Source organism: Festucalex cinctus, chromosome 7 (genome assembly GCF_051991245.1).
Source record: "Festucalex cinctus isolate MCC-2025b chromosome 7, RoL_Fcin_1.0, whole genome shotgun sequence".
NCBI classification, from domain to species: Eukaryota; Metazoa; Chordata; class Actinopteri; order Syngnathiformes; family Syngnathidae; genus Festucalex; species Festucalex cinctus.
In genome coordinates, this window is record NC_135417.1 from 17520545 (window position 1) to 17537147 (window position 16603).

At 39.0% G+C, this 16603-nt stretch overlaps 1 protein-coding gene across 4 annotated transcripts; it reads right to left on the reverse strand.

The window, feature by feature from the left end:
* Positions 1-1054: 1054 nt before the first annotated feature.
* On the reverse strand, positions 1055-15568 carry sim1a (SIM bHLH transcription factor 1a). 4 transcript variants are annotated; one of them, XR_013284441.1, is made up of 13 exons: positions 15462-15568; positions 15013-15348; positions 12499-12578; positions 10865-10969; positions 10689-10797; positions 9569-9654; positions 9291-9490; positions 8990-9096; positions 8688-8835; positions 6158-6320; positions 5652-6060; positions 1953-4135; positions 1055-1689 (listed from the first exon to the last, which is right to left on the reverse strand). XR_013284441.1 is itself a non-coding variant. In XM_077528146.1 (12 exons), the coding sequence occupies exons 2-12, from the start codon at positions 15185-15187 to the stop codon at positions 3441-3443; spliced, it is 2277 nt and encodes a 758-aa protein (XP_077384272.1). In that variant the 5' UTR covers positions 15188-15258; positions 15462-15568; the 3' UTR covers positions 1055-3440. The 4 variants fall into 4 exon arrangements, 3 of the variants coding, with proteins under 3 accessions (XP_077384272.1, XP_077384273.1, XP_077384271.1); XM_077528146.1 differs by having other exon boundaries at positions 1055-4135; positions 15013-15258; XM_077528147.1 differs by having other exon boundaries at positions 1055-4135; positions 10880-10969.
* Positions 15569-16603: the final 1035 nt, after the last annotated feature.

Here is a 16603-nt window from a genome sequence, read left to right on the forward strand (position 1 = left end):
TGACTTTACCCTCAATTTGACTTCATAACAAGAGTTAGTGATCCAATTAGTATCCAATCATGTACCATTAAAGCAGTTATCTAAGAATGTTTTTCCCCTACTTGGTAGTTGTGTGCATGTAAATTAAGTACTTACACACGTCTGAAAAGCACCCGTTTTTATATGCCAATAAGATTGATGTCAGAACGGTCATGAGTGGGCTCCCTTACAAAATAAATGATTTCTGACGTTAACCTCATCGAACCCCAATTAGACATGGACCAGAACGAGTAGAATTGCAGTGTGGGGGAAAGGTTGGAGGACGTTCTGAGAGGAGCGGACCAAGAGAATGATTTCACGACGTGTATGAGAGCTCATATAATCTGCATAAGCATCTACTCAAACTATGCTCCGTATAGATATTCAACATTTTGTAATCTGTTTGTTGATTAAAATGGGCCAGTATATCACATGCCACTTGGCTGGTTTCCTGGTGAGATGCTAGTGATGAGTTGCATCAGCCTCAAAAGTGAAAAGATTGCATGAATAGGGAGAAGAAACTATCAGAATGGAAAGCTCTTAATATGGAGGTAAAGGGGGAAGCACCCTGGGGGAAAGTGGAGCAGCAGATCAGCCTGGGATGAATAAAGCAAACAGCAAACGTCCATCAGCCTGATGAGGAGGCTTCATCTCTTACCTCCACATCGGCACAAATCATCAGGCTTAATGGAGAATTCTGCCGTATTGATTTTCATCAGCTCTTTATTTGCCAGTGCAGCTTCACGCAAGCCCTGCACATTTTACTGACGCTTTCAGCCTGAAAAAAGAAAATCTTTCAATTCAGTTGCAAACAGACTCCGCTGCTGAAATATGACTGGTATTTTGAGGGATGCAAGTGTTTCCTTTTTATTACACTGATACATTAGAAAATATATATACATACATATATTTTTAAATGTTTAATGGTCTAGAATAGCAGGTTGATTTGCACTGTTTACATATTTCTACTGGGCTTGCAATGATTTTTGATTAAATGATATGGGGTGCATGTGAATCTGTGCAAAAACAAAACATATTTAATCTGCAATCTGATTTTATTTCTTAAAGAAACACACTAAATTTTACACACCATCACATTTGGGATGACTGTAGCAGTGTTTCAAATAAAGACGTGCAAAAACATGTTGCTCCTATCAATTGTGCATATTTACAGGACGCCATTGAGAGACGGAACACATAATTTAGCTCATAATAGGATTTCTTAAAAAAAAAAAAATGGGTACAAAGTGTAAGCCACGTAGACTATGGTTACTTCAAGGATCTTTTACAGTGAAGCTGTCTGATGTTTTTAGACTAGTCAAACTGTATATTGGCTGAAACCTCCAGAATATTTGGTAAATTTTTTTATTTTATATTATTGGTCAGTCCACACTTGTGTTTTTTTTTTTGTGTGTGTTTTTTTCTAAACATTGTTTAGATTTTTTGATAGGCTATGAGGATTTGGCCTGTCACCATGGACATGATTTCCCTGCAGTAATTACCAAATGGCTAATATGGAAAGAGTGCATTGTTTTCCTTGTGTAACTTTGTGTTAGTTTTTTTGTCCTGTCAATCATTATTTCCATTCACATGTACGAAGCTGCAGACATCTTGTGCAACAAGTTCTCTTGGTTATCACTTCGCATTCATGACAGTCATGAGTGTCAGGATCTGTATGAAATTTCGGGACTGTTAGTAAGAAGAAAAATAAAATCTGCAATGAAAAACATCAATGATTTGCATAATTAGTTAGTTAACAAATATATACCATGAGACGTTTCTATGCATCACTGCAAAGTGCAACACATCCAACTCTTTTATTTCACCTCAACCAAAAGCTTTGATAAACAATGCAAAGATTTGCACAGCCAAAGTGAAGAGTTGCACAAACAAATCTCAAGTCTTGAATGTGCATTTTTTTTTTTTCAACAAACCTCTTGTCTTTGGTGTGTCAAATTACCGAACATACTTAAGTAATATTTTACAGCAGGGGTCTCCAAGTTCGGTCTTCGAGAGCCCCTATCCAGCCTGTTTTTCATGTTTCTCTCCACTAACACACCTGATTCATGATCGGGATTGTTATCAGGCTTCTGCAAAGCTTGCTCATTCGCTGATCATTAGATTCAGCTGTGCTGAAGGACGGAGACCGGCTGGATCGGGGCTCTCGAGAACCGAACTTGGAGACCTCTGTTTTACACGGATGTAAATAAGCAGATTCTGGTAGCTATTTCAAATTCAGTGGCAGTGGTGCTGTGTGTGTTTTGTTGTTCGTTCTACTTTGTACCTGCATTTTAGTTGCTGGTTAATTATGAGCAAACTTGTAACTTACATTTGTATTCCTATTATTTTCTTACTACTCTTTATCTAATGGAAAAAAAAAATAATCATTGAAATATGTGAACACTCAAGTCTAGCAGACTACAAAGCAAAGATGTAAAACCAATTTAGCAGTAGTGTATTGTATGTATAGTGTCAGTGCTGTACTGTACTTGATTGACCGTTTGAAGCTCGATACATAAAATGGCCGTTAAATATTTATTAGGGCCACCGCACACCGAGCGATGTGACTGAACACGATTGAAATGAACAAGTACAAACCGCTTAGAGTGTGCGAGTCCCCACCAATCACCTGCTGACACGCAATGGAACAACTGTAGTCTTAGCAGGAAACGAATTTTTGAGGTGAAATATTGTATAAATATAAAGTGAAATATTGCATTATTTGTTTTAAACCACAAACAAGATGTTGTGATTGTCAAGGAAGGAGCAGATTGCCCTGGACGCTGTAGCTAGAGAGGAAACAGACAAGAACAAAGGACAGGGTGTGGATATTGGACACGCTATTGGCTGCACTTGTGCATTTCAGAGACTGTCTACGCTTTGCTTTGCTAGCCATAGCTACATAAATACAATAACTATTATTGTAATACACATATATTTAACGTATTCGTACAGTATTTGTAGCTGTTGCTTGGCATTTTTTGATTGGCCATTAAAGCTATGATACTGCAACACTGTTCACCTGCGATTCAAATTTCTAATTGTCTCAAAACTAGTTGCCAACGTTTTGACACTCATGAAAACTGGTTTCAGATTCCTGCACACTGTGCGACAGTTCAATAGCATCTGGTCGTGTCGCTTGGTGTGCGGCGGGACTTAATGCATTCTAATAGTCATGGATGAGATCTCGTTATTGGCATATTGAATATTAGGCAAATCTTAATATTAGGTAATACTGGGGTAACTGTTCTAAACTCTAACTATGACATGTTACAAGTAGTAGGAAGTCATTTTCAGAGAAGTTTAGCATAATGTTTTCAGCATAGAGGAGCCTGAATCAGAATGGTGAAGTTTGATGGTGGCTAACCAGGCAGTCACAGGGGCTTATTGACATCAGTTCAAGTACGTGTGTAAAGTGAGTGTTAGCAGCCATTGGTGATAATGACAGAGGTGCCTTTGTGTCCGGGAGTCTGTTCTGCTGGCACGCGGAGGTGAGGGGTCATATCCGTGCTGGCAGAAGTGCAGTAGCCTCGGAGGCTCTCTTGCTCGTAGAGGTGCTCAAGAGCATAGCCTGTCAGAGGGTAGGGTGCATGTTTTTCCAAGTATGGCCTAAAGTGGGTGTGGGGTGGGTACAGAGATGGGGCCGGGGTGGGAGAATCCGAACACGGGCCTGCTCGACCCAACGGGTAATGTAATTGTAAAGACCGAGAGCCCAGGTCTGCCTGGAGGTAGTCTTTGGACTTGTTTAGGCTTTCAGACCCCGGACTCAGCCGTGATAAGTGGGCGGGGCTGTGCACCGGGCTAATCACGTGACTCAAACGGCGACACACCACAGCCTGTATTGGCCTTTGAGGATATTCTGAGGTACAGCAGAGACCGGCGCTGTTCAACAGTCCGTTGACCTGCCCCAGTGGAGTGTCTGGATGAGCCTTTCGTGGCTGGAGTCGACTTTCCTCCTCCTTAATCATATGCTGCGTTGCTCGTATAAGTGTCTCCATTTTGCTGGGTTCCTGTGGGCTGAACCTGAACTGGTCACTGCGCTGGCGATCTCCCGAGTCACTGGTGGAGCCTCTATCTGGAGAGCTCACCACACTGTCCTCATCCCAATGACTGCGACCTTTAAGACACATAACACTGAATAAATGACATTGACAAAATGAAAAGTAGTCAACCTGTCCTGTGGTCTGATGAGACCGAGATAAACTTGTTTGGTTCAGATGTTGTCTAGCGTGTATGGTGGCAACCAGGTGAGGACTACAAATACACATTTGTCTTGCCTACAGTCGAGTATGGTGGTTGGAGTGTCATGTTCTGGACTGCATGAGCGCTGCTGGCCTTCGTGAGCTAAGGCCTCGTCCACACGAAAGCCCGTTGCAATGTATCCGCAAAAGTTTCTTACTGTTAGGGCAGTTCGTCCACTCGGCGGCGCACTTTCGGCGCTTGAAACCGATCACTTTTGGAACCAGGCTCTAGAGTGGAAAGATTTCAAAACACACCCCGTACGTTCCATTGTGGACACCATACTCCTCCAGTGATGATGTAATTCTCGCATGATTGCGCACGAACTGCCAGTCTGTCAACAACAATGATGATGGATAGCCGTGTCGTCGTCGTTTAGCACAACCTCCTTAGCTTAGCTCACCCGGCATTGTCACTTCTGTTTGTCTCACTGATCTGTGTATATTACTGGATAGCCGATAGCCCATACACGCCCGTGCAAGACATTGAAACGACAGGGCGGCCATCTTACTCCTCCCATCTCGCAAGCAGACTACTGTATAAACTACTTTGAAGACACCCTTTTTCTTTTATAGCTCAGTTCCTAGACCCCAATATTAGATTTGGCACACAGTTATAATTCTTTAATAAAAATATACACGTTTCCTCCTGTATACGTCATTAAGAATATATTTCATACATGTATTCAAGGCAAGTTGTAAAATGTCTATGTCCTGTTGTTTATGTTTAACAAATTTAAAACATCAAATCATGCTGTTTCAAAGTATCGGATCATATGCCGAGAAACGTTCTTTGGGAGGAGTAATGTGGGGGCCTCAAAATCTTGGCTTATCGGTTATTCAGATCAGCGGTTCGTCTTCGCTGATTCTTCTTCTACGCTTTCCGTTAATCCCCCGTGGCGGCGCCACAGCGCCACTCCAGACTTGGCATATATATTACAGCCATTAAACGTCCTTGGCGTCTTCTTTTGGACACTCACATGTTTTGAAACTTTTCTGTCTTGTTTGGGGAACGAAGCCGGCTTTGCTTCCGTGTGAACAGGGCCTAAGGTTCTGAGGGAACCATGAATGCCAATGTTAATGTCTTGCTCAAGGACATGGTCACCAGGGGTGAGGATCGAACCCACAACCTCTCAGATGGGAGACGACTGAGACATGCCAAAATACAGCCATTTCTCCCATGGACTCTGAAACTGTGATTATTTCATATAAAATGGGGCAATGATGTCCTCTACCGATGGTTGGGCATTTACAGACGGTTTGACATTTACAGTGGAGCAAAATCAGATTCTCCCCCATCTATCCCAATTCTAAAAAAATACAATTGACAAGTTTACTTGTCAAAGGCAGTGAATGAGTTTTAAACTGTATTCAAGATTAGATGCACGTTATTACCATCAAAACTGTGGACTGCTGTAATATGTGTCATGCCGGCATCACATCCTTCGTGGTTCTCCACTGAGCTTTTGCTGAGGGGCAAGACTGCCCGTGTTGTGCTCCACCATGAGTCCCTGCTGGGAGGAGGCGCTCCAAGGAAATAGCGTCCAGCTTCACATCGACCCCGCTCACAACTTTGACCTTGAGCGTGAACATGGATGCGTTTGTGACAGTCAGCGGTACGATGCTGCTCTTCAGACACACTGTAGCACAGTGGGCCAGAATCAGTGAACTGCTTGTACACGCAGGAGGCGTCCGCGCCTTCATTTGTCTCCAGCATCTGTGGGGAGGCTGTGTCAGTTAGGGGGCTTCCCCTCCAGGGACTGTCCTGATCTGAATCAGAGCGCTCCGTCTGAAAACTTGGATGCTGGGTTGAGAAACAAACAAAGAAAAACAATCATAACCTGATCATTTTCTTCAACACTTTGTAAACAGGTTTAACTCTAAATCGAAATCTAAAATACCTGATTGTATGGTGAGAGTCGAGCTTTGGTTTTGGGGCGGGATACTTTGCTCTTGGTGGCTCTGCCTGACTCCGTTAGGCTGCTCGTATTGCTGCTGAAAGGGAAAGAGGCCTTGGACGTGACCTGATCCAGAGAGAGCTGGAAGCCTTTATACTCCGTCTCCCTAAAGACACAAATATTCATTACATGTAGTGGGTTTTTTTTTTTCGTGATATTCTACATTTACGTTCCAAAGATGTACAATAGAGAGAGGTCTCTTGTCTCATGTCTCTCTGAAAAATCACATACACAATAGTTATTCTTTTCCCTTCCAGCAAAAGCTCATTAACATTTGCTTTAGCATTTCTGAGCCTCATTGTGACAGACCAACACACACCAAGCGTTGCGTGTCCATGTGTGACAGCATTAATACTTGGAAGTGTTGGGATGTTCAGAAAGAGCTGGAACGGCTGTTGGGAGGCTTTTTTGACTAGAGGGATTGAAGCAAGGCCATTAACAAACACCGCACAGAGGGAAAGCAGACCAATCAAATACATTAGGAGATTAAAGGCTATGTCTGGCTAAATCAGGCTTGGAGAGTGTTGACGTCTTAGTAATGTGAAAAAGGAATCGATTTCTCTCTCAAGTGTTCCATGGAAGTTGGCATGGCTGAAATCCTTGGCGGAGATTTACTCGAGACAAATAGTGATCCATTCTTCCATTGCTCTCGTCATTTTTTTTTTTTACACAAACTGGATAGCAGAGATGGGAGCGTCAACAGTCGGGACTCCCTTCAGTCGTCATCAATCAATCAATATTTCAAGCAAAACCGCATTGTAATTGTCAATCTGTCATTCGAAGTGGGCATCCGTGAATGTTTCCCAAATTCATCATTCATCATCAAAATGGGCGTTGCATCATTGACAAAATGACTACAATGACGGACAAAAATCTAAGTGTGGCAATTTTTCAAAGTTTCCCATCATTCGTTAATCGTCAACAAGTCATTGACGGATTGACGGACCTTCCGTCTGTATGGGCGGAATGCCCACCTCTGCCGGATAGCAATAATGTATACAGTACATCCAGATAGATTTAATTAATCGGATTAGACACTTAATTTATTCTGTGCTTAGAATTAGTCAAACTCCCACTAGGCGCTTGTTAGCTGCTCCGGCTGAATCCGGCTTGCTCAGTCTTTTGGCGTCACTTGCCGGGCTTCACACCGGCTGCCAAGTGGCCGTCACCCGAGATGCTTGTTTGCTCATGCAAAATAAGAATTGGTGGTAAGTTTGCAAAGTGTGGTCTCTCTGAGCCACCGTAGTTTGCGTGCTTCGAAATGCATGTGCTTCGATTGCATTCTATGTTGTAGCGACATCTAGTGGTCACTTATTAAACACTGTCACTTTAAAGTAGGGAAACTTTTGTACTCATCCAGAGCTCTGAAAACCTGTAGTCTACTTTTCCATAGCATAACCTGTCACACTGAAGTTTGTAAAGCACCATATCAAATCCCAAAGGTAGTCTTTACACTTGCAATACCATGCTCTGGTCACGACCAAAGTGAGGAGGTGAAGAGATGGGATTTTTTTTTTTTTTAAATAGTTCATAAAACATATAATTTCTAAATTGATATTGCACAAATATTTATGATTCGCCCCCTACACCCTTTTGTTTCCCCAAGGGGTTTACAATATTCTTCTGTGGCTCGGATTGAGAAAATCTGCAAAATAATCATTGTAATGGTAAATGATTCCTGGTGCACATATAACCGTTTCCCCTTCCAAGCCTTTGTGGTCGCATGCTTTCACTGGTGAAATATCTTTAGTGACACTCTGCAGTGGCAGGTCTACAGACAACATACAGTAAGGTCATCAGACCTTGAACACACACACAGTCAGAGTTCACATTCAGGTGAACTGCCCTTATCACTTCGTATTCATTGTTCAAATGTACACAAAGGCTAGTGGACGGACACATTTGCCACCGATAACATTCCTTACAAAAAAAGTCCACCCCTTACCTATCAAACATTATTTTGTACAGTAGTTCAATGTCTTGTGCAAAACGTCTGATTGATGTATGTTTTATTTCAAACATTTCAGTCCAATAGAGTGATGCGGTCATTTAACAATATGCTGTACAAAAAAAAAAAAAAAGGCTTGATTAACCAACCCTTTTCTGGATTCTGAATTTAGGAGGTCAAATAAATGTGTGTCAAGATTTGCTCTGCCTGTAAAAGTAGGAAGTCAGGTATGGTAGCATCATCCAGTGAAGATACCCTGCAGCATTTGCTTTGTTCATGAGAGGTCAACCAGGTACAATCTATGCTTTTTTTAAAAAAAGGGAAAAAATAACATCAAATCTTGTGGATTTAATGATTTGAATACTCTCTGAGCTGAAGATTCATGAGGTTTTTCAGAGGATGTTCAAGATTAGCATGAAGGACATTTTCCATATTGTAAGACTTTAAAAGAACATTTACAATTTTAGGTTCCATGTTCCATGAAAGGGTCTATAAGCAGCATTGTGGCAAATATCAGGTACTTACGTCAGAACGTAGTTGACGCTGACGATGCAGTGAGGTCTGGAGGAGCGACTGTTGTGTACGATGGTTGCATAACTTTGAACCCACACCCAGCCGCCATGTTTGGCCAAGAAACGGTAGTACCGAGTGGTGACTTGTCCTTTCACAAGCACTACAAAAAAAAGGGGGGGAGGGGGATAAAAATAGCTTCTAGTAAATCACATTACCAATAACCTTCCAGCAAATTTTTGCATTACCTTCCTTCAAAAATGTAATAGAAAAGCTAGAGGGTAAAGAATGATAATATTGCATGTTCAACTACTCACGCAAATGATGTGCACAGCGCAGATGGAAGGAGTCACAGCTGTGGACATGATGATAGAGGGTCTTCTCGATGAGATCTTGTGGCTCGTAGCCTGTCAGCTCTGCCACCCTAAACAACACACACACACACACACACACTTTCAGCTGTCATTAAGTGTTCTCATATTTACACGCAATCCAAAGTGGAAACAAATCCATGAAAGTATTGAGAGAAAAATGTGGAAATGACACACATCGATATCATATTTCCAGGGCAGCAGTGGTGTAAACATGTTAATTTAAAAAAAAAAAAAAAAAACATACCGCGAGTCGAGGAAGATGAGCTTCATGTCCAGACTGGCTCTAAACATGAACATGTTGCTGTGCAGTTTGATCTCCGTGACGGCGCTGGGTGGTAACGAGTGGCCGACGGCCACCAGCCCGACGTTCTGGTAGCAGCCGTCGAATGGAGACATGTCCAGGCTGTATTGGCGGATTTTCAAGTAGCCGCTGCAGTGAATCACCTGGGTAATGAGCCAATCTCCATTCAATTATTAAGTAATTACATAAAAACAATCTCTCCCCCCCCCCCTCCTTCTGACCTTGTACCCGCCACATGTAAGCCCAGCATTCCTTTTTGCAAGGACGCATTTCATTCTCAGAAAAAACGAGCGCTCCATCTCATATTCTGAAAAGACAAAAAACAGAATAAGTAGAGTCAACTTCTCACAGAAATTGCATGAATACTGAGAAATAATGTTATTGGAGATATACATATAAATATATATTTTGTCTTATAGATAAATAGGTTATATTCCTGAGCCTAATAGTACCTGTCTTGGCCAGACGCACATTTTGCTCTTTGATGATGTCTAAATCCTATTCAGCATGATTTAAAATGAGCAAAAGAATAATACATACAAGAAAGAAAGATGCTACACTGCTGTGAATTGTTGCTTCTCATAGATAGGATCATAATGAATGTTTTTCAGGATTCACAATTGCGTGAAGTTATAATAATATGAGTAGTGCTAACACTATCGAATATTTTTAGAATTGATTCATCTAGCGACGAATTGGATTCATTTTAATTTTGCATTAACGTGTATTAAAAAAGCAGTCCCCTGATTTATTATTATTATTATTATTACTACTTTTTATGACTTTTTAATTTGTATTATTTAATTGTATTTTTATTATAATTATTATAATTTTATTTTATTACAATTAATTTTATTTTATTATAATTATTTTTTAATTTTATTTTAATTATTAAATTTTATTTTATTACAATTTAATTTAATTTATTATTATAATTAGTTAATGTATTATTATTAGTAGTAGTGGTAGTATTGATGAGTGATTGTTTCGTACTTCATATTAGTACAGTATGTTTTATTTATTTTTTTTATTTTTTAAAGCGATTGATGTACTATGTTACTGGTTCGGTCATTGTTTTCCAACGTAAAAACATGTTTGCAAATGTCTTTATTTGGATTAAACTAGAATATAATCAGACTTCTTTCATGAAGGACGACAGAAATCAGTGAACAATTACTGTTGAGTTGCTGAAGTCAGAAGATTTCGATTATTTTAAGTAAAAAAAAAAATGGCTCAAATCGATTACTCAATTATTAAAATCATTGTTGATTAATTTGATAATCGATCACTCTAAATACGAGTTCATATCATGTACATACATGGCTTAGGGTGATTGTTTACCTTGGACAAAGTGTGAATGGTAAGGCTGGTGTGCTGTGAGAACAGCTGTCATTTCGTCGTGGTCTGCAGGATGAATGTATTCAAAGATGCTGTTTCCAGTCAACTCTACCTGAAACGCACAACCATGTCAGGACCGTGACGCCTCAGGTGCGACATAGCAACGGAGTTAACATTACCTTTGTTAAACCAACCTGAGACAGACCCAGATGGACCGAGGCCGTTTCCGATATGTACATGATTTTCCCATCTGGAGCAACCACAAAAATAAAGCCGTCCAATGTCTGGAAATAAACAACAGAGATGTTACTGTAACTAATGAGCACAAGAAACCAAAGATCTGGACAGTGTGATTTATGACCGCAGTGTTTAATCGCATGTATGTGGGTGTGTTGCAGTGTCTCATTGCAAATCGCTATTATTAGAATCTATGTGTAGTGAATGTGCATTGCTGAAGATGGAGTTGAGTTCAGAAAACTAAAATGAGCCAAATAAAAAGGAGGCAATTTATTTGATTCATAGAGTGGCTTTGGGGTCTCAACTGTCTAAGCCTCGAAGCTAAACCCCAAATTGCCATTCTGCTATTCTGCACTTGAGTCAGTCTAGCAATGCAGGCTCACTTTCAATATGCCACATTCAAAGCTTGCTGTTGAAGAAGCACAAGCAGCTAAAAAAAATACCGTTATTATGATTAATTTTCATATTCCACATTTTTTGCTTTAGCTAACTTTCAAAATTTCTTTTGATTTTTTAATAGTCATTCTTTTCCCCAGGTCCATACTCTGCTCTCTTTTAATGGAGCACAGATGGTGCCTTGGACAATATTGTGCTTTTGTACATGACAGCAATGCATATAAACCACCTACAATAATCTCTAATAACAATATTGAGGCACTTACTTGCTAATGCAAGCATACATTGATCGCTTCACAAGCAAATTAGGTTCCCCGTTCATCTGACAATTAGCATAGATTTTAAACATAGAAGGCCAAAACATCCCTAATGAAAATTAAATTGCACTAACAAACTAGCCACTAGAGGTTGCTAGAACTGCACAAATGGAAATCAACCTGATTTTTAACAGATGTGTTCCTTTTAAATATTGTGAAAATGACGACAATATTGTGTCAGTTTTAATATCACAATATCATGATATTGCCCTTATCATTACATCCCTATTGTAAATAGGTGAATAGGTTCATTTTTCAGCTGAAATAATTGATTTACAAAAAAAACATTTGCTTGGGTTGACACCAACTTAGTTTTGAAGCTACAATGATCCTATTACTGTTTAAAAGGTGCCCATCATAGAGGAGTTGTGGAAGCATAAATACAAGCTAATACTGTTTTGATAGAAAATACACAATTCATCTCACAATATATAAATAAAAGTAGGCTGTAGTCTTCGCCAGATGAGGACTCCAGTCATTTGTCTTTTCAGATATTTAAATATTTGTATATGTGTGTGTTTTCACATCCTAAAAATATACATTGTAAAGCTATTCATACAACATGGCACACGTTTGTTTCTAATTGCTATATACCCACATGGCTTTGTCACAGGCAAACCTTCCCCTTTGTGTTGTTGCTAATGTGAGAGATGATTTTCATGCGCTGTATGAAGACTCCAAGACAGATTGAGGCCTGAGCATGACCATGAATGCGATCAGCTCATTAAGTCCTCAAGTACTACAAGGAGACCAGTGGGTGGCAAATGGTGGGAGATAAGACACCAGTAACTACTTGAATAATAATACTAATAATAATAATAATAATAATAATAATAATAATAATAATAATAATAATAATAGACCTGTAGGAGATGGGAACCTAATTCCTGGCTGACCCCATCCAGAGAGCGCCTGCTCACGTGGCCCCATGACTCACCAAGGCCTGATAAGAAAATCACACACAAATACATAATGTTAAAAAAAATAAAAAGACGATATTAAATAAATAACCTAATGTGTTCATGAGGGGAAAATCGTGTATATATAGTAATAATCATTTTAATAATACACAGAGGACAGGAAAGGAATTCTGTCTCATATTCAATTGAATATGTTTTCGATGAAAATGAGGAAATTGGATTAAATCTGTGCGCCATAATGCACTGCAATGTTGGCTGCAAAGTATCTGTCATCAGCTTGAAATCTGCAGCACATCTTAATAAACCTCATCATTAACACGGAAACTATCCTCGGACATTTTTGTCCTGTGAAAGTATTAGCATAAACTATTCAAAAGGAGGGGAAAAAAAAAAAAAAAAAAAGCTTTTGAGTTAAGCTGCATGAGGCCCAATACCCAAAGCGGACAAAACAAACACGAGTCTGCGCAGCAGACTTGGAATTGAAATGCAAATGTACGGCAGAATAAACAGGCGGCATGTGGGGAACATCATATGGACTTCTCTGTTTGGACTCGGAACACAATCGCATCGCCTCCAGTACAAGAAAAGACCATCGAAGAAATATACTTGAATTGGATTAAGGTTTTCATCAGGAACAAAATAATGAATGGATAATTGATCACTGAAGAAGTTTGTTTGGGACGCAATAATGTTAGCTTACACGACTTTCTTTTTCTGCTACAGCTTATTACGAGTTTGTGTTTATGTTCTCATATATGAACAGCATAAAAGACTCAGTTGGATTTTTTTTAAATCATCAACGAAATAAATTTTAAAAAAACAACGAGATATTACAATATACTAATAAGTGTAAATAATTTTGGGGAAATGTCACGTGATACGACACCATATTTAATGAAGCATTAGTATTTGTGTCACATACAAAATAAACAAAATAAGCCTCATATATATTACACCTATAGCTCACTTTTATTTAGATTTTTAAAAATATAGCCAATATTTTACCTCACACTTTTTTTTTTTTAAATCCCAAATTATTAAAACCGTACTGGACTAGCCTGAGACGTGGATATACAAGTGATAATTAGGCATATAATTATTACCATAAACAAATATAGTGTTGCCACTGATTGGTTTGATCATCGATCATGAATTTTTGTTCAAGTGGGCGCTATAAGAATGATGGAATTTGAGTTTCGAACAACTTGAACCGCTGACGTTCCAACGTCACATGTATTAACACGTGGACAACTACAGGACTGCCTCAGAAAATTATGATAAAAGTCCATTATTTTCTGTAATGCAATTAAATAAGCAATTCTGGATTCATTACAAATCAACTGAAATATTGCAAGCCTTTTATTATTTTAGTATTGCTGATTATGGCTTACAGTTTAAGAAAACTCAATTATCCTATCTCATCAGACCAAGTAAAATAAATAAATAAAAAAAGCCATAATCAGCAATATTAAAACAAAAGGCTTGCAATATTTCAGTTGATTTGTAATGAATGTGACATTTTTTGCTTATTTAATTGCATTACAGAAAATAATGGACTTTATCACAATATTCTAATTTTCTGAGACAGTCCTGTATACAATACATCAACAATGTTATGTTCAATTGTAAAGTTTATTTACCACATGCCCAAACCTCAGCAACACGGTCAGAAAATAAAATAACATTTTTACATTTGCTGTTGCTTTTATTGATTATAATTTTTATTCATGGCATTTATGTTACTTCATCATTGCACTAATTATCTTTCTTTCTGTTTTTCTTTCGCATTCTGTAACTTAGGACAGTAAAGTTTGTCCACATGAAATAAATAAATAAATAAATAAAGATGATATATTACCTTGATGCCGGCTGCATTCGAAGTGCACTGTATATTTCACTGATTTCGGTGCTTCCCGACCAGGTTGTTTGTGAGTGAAATTGTGCGGCTATACAAGAAGTCCCATATGTTGAAGGATCAGACGTGCATGCTGCTAATTTGCGAGGCGATGCAGCAGTCACGCGCGCGGCATGGATCCTCATCACAGGGACTCCATCAAACCGCATGAACGAGGCTCTTAAATGAGTCTGGCTCAAAGGAATTCATGTACGCTATTCACTTCAAATTAAAAATAAAAATAAATAAATAAATCGTAAGCAGCACAGTTGAAGGTGTGGGTTCGAATCTCGGCCTTCTGAATTGTTCCGTTTCACTCAGGTCTGATTTGTTTGTGAAACGGATAACGCATTTAATATTAAAATTCTCATTTTATTGCTAAATTATTATGCTATTATAATATGCTAAAATAAGTTCGTTAACGTTCAATATGCACAGAGTAGACCAAATGTTAAAGGTTAAAAATAAAATGCATCTTGTGACATTTTATTTCTATTTTTATATTAAAAAACAAAATGAACAGGTCCAAGAAATATAGGCTATAGCTAATGCACGAGTCTCACCTTCAGGAAAAACGATCCTCATTTTGAGGTAGCTTGTTGTCAAGCGGATGATGGAGGCTTTATCCAGCTGCGACGTGATGGCCGACGGGAGCGGCAACAGTTTGGCCAGTTCATAAAATTCACTATTCTCCTTTTCCCGTCGAGTCCGGGCGGCGTTTTTCGATTTCTCTTTCATGCTGTCTTTTCTTCCTCGGCTCGGAGTCCACCTGCAGTTACGCAGAAAAGTCTCGTCGCATTCCAAAGCAGCTGCGACGCCCGTGGACGAGAGAGAAGGTCGGCGTCAGTTGTACATGAAATAATTCGTCACATTTCCACTGGATTTTACATGTTGAGATTCTGGAGTGGGGGGGGGGGGGGAGTGTACATGTTCAAGTTTAGAGAAAACCATAAAGGCCGACTTTGTGTTAATATCCTCTTCAATAAGTCACTCATAAAGCTTGTTTTCTTACCTCGACAAAGACCCGACAAAATTCTCGCTTTAGCCAGACGAGAGTTGAACGTGGTCAAAATGTCCAAAATTGTGCGCCTCGTCCTTTCCGCATCCCGAGTGAATTGAATCAAGTGGACGAGTCCAAAAGATTCTACACAGGTCAGCTTCTATTGGACAACAATGCACATTGTTTCGGTTCCCATTGGCTATGCGTTCTAGTCACGTGCTGCATGATGAACGACGATTGGCTCAGCTGTCAAACGAGACTCGATCACCTCTGGCCTAAACACCTGATACCAAGCACCGGTCTGTCTGTCTGTCAGAATGAGGACAAAAACGGAATGCAAAACTATATCTATCTATCTATCTATCTATCTATCTATATCTATATATATATCTATATCTATATCTATATATATATCTATATCTATATCTATATCTATATATATATATCTATATATATCTATATATATATATATATATATATATATATATATCTATATATATATATATATATATATACACATACTGCTGAAACGTGTAATTTTAGTCCCAGTCATAAGATCGCCGTTTAAAGGCTTAATTTGAACTAAATATGAAACAAACTATTACAAAACTTTTAACAGAATATTTGATATATTATTTACATATTTTAATCTTTGAAAGTTTTTATTTGCTTAGAACGCTTATGTTGGATTGAAACTATTGTCACATTCCATGCCATGTGACATGTCAACGTTGGAGGACTATATGACTCGTTTTGTTGGCTATTTATAATGCAAGCAAATCATCGAGGATGCTTGAAGATCACGGCGTGCTTGACGCTGGCGTTAACCTTCGCTTCAAGTGCATATTAATTACAAGTCTCCTACTGGGAAAGTATAGGATAAATAATAATAATAATAATTTAATGTTAAAGCTTCAGAGAAGTCAAGACTGACATATAACCATGGGCAACTTAGGGGTGCCACAATTTTTCACCAGGACTCCTGGGTGCCATATAGGAGGACCACACACTTCCTAACCAAATGTACAATACACGAATAGGGGGTATAATTGATGTCCATTGAAGCATTGGGAAAACTGTGGGCACGTGTGTCTGGGATTAATAACAAAAACAAACTAAAAAACTGATTACAGGAGACACAAAGAAAAAACAAA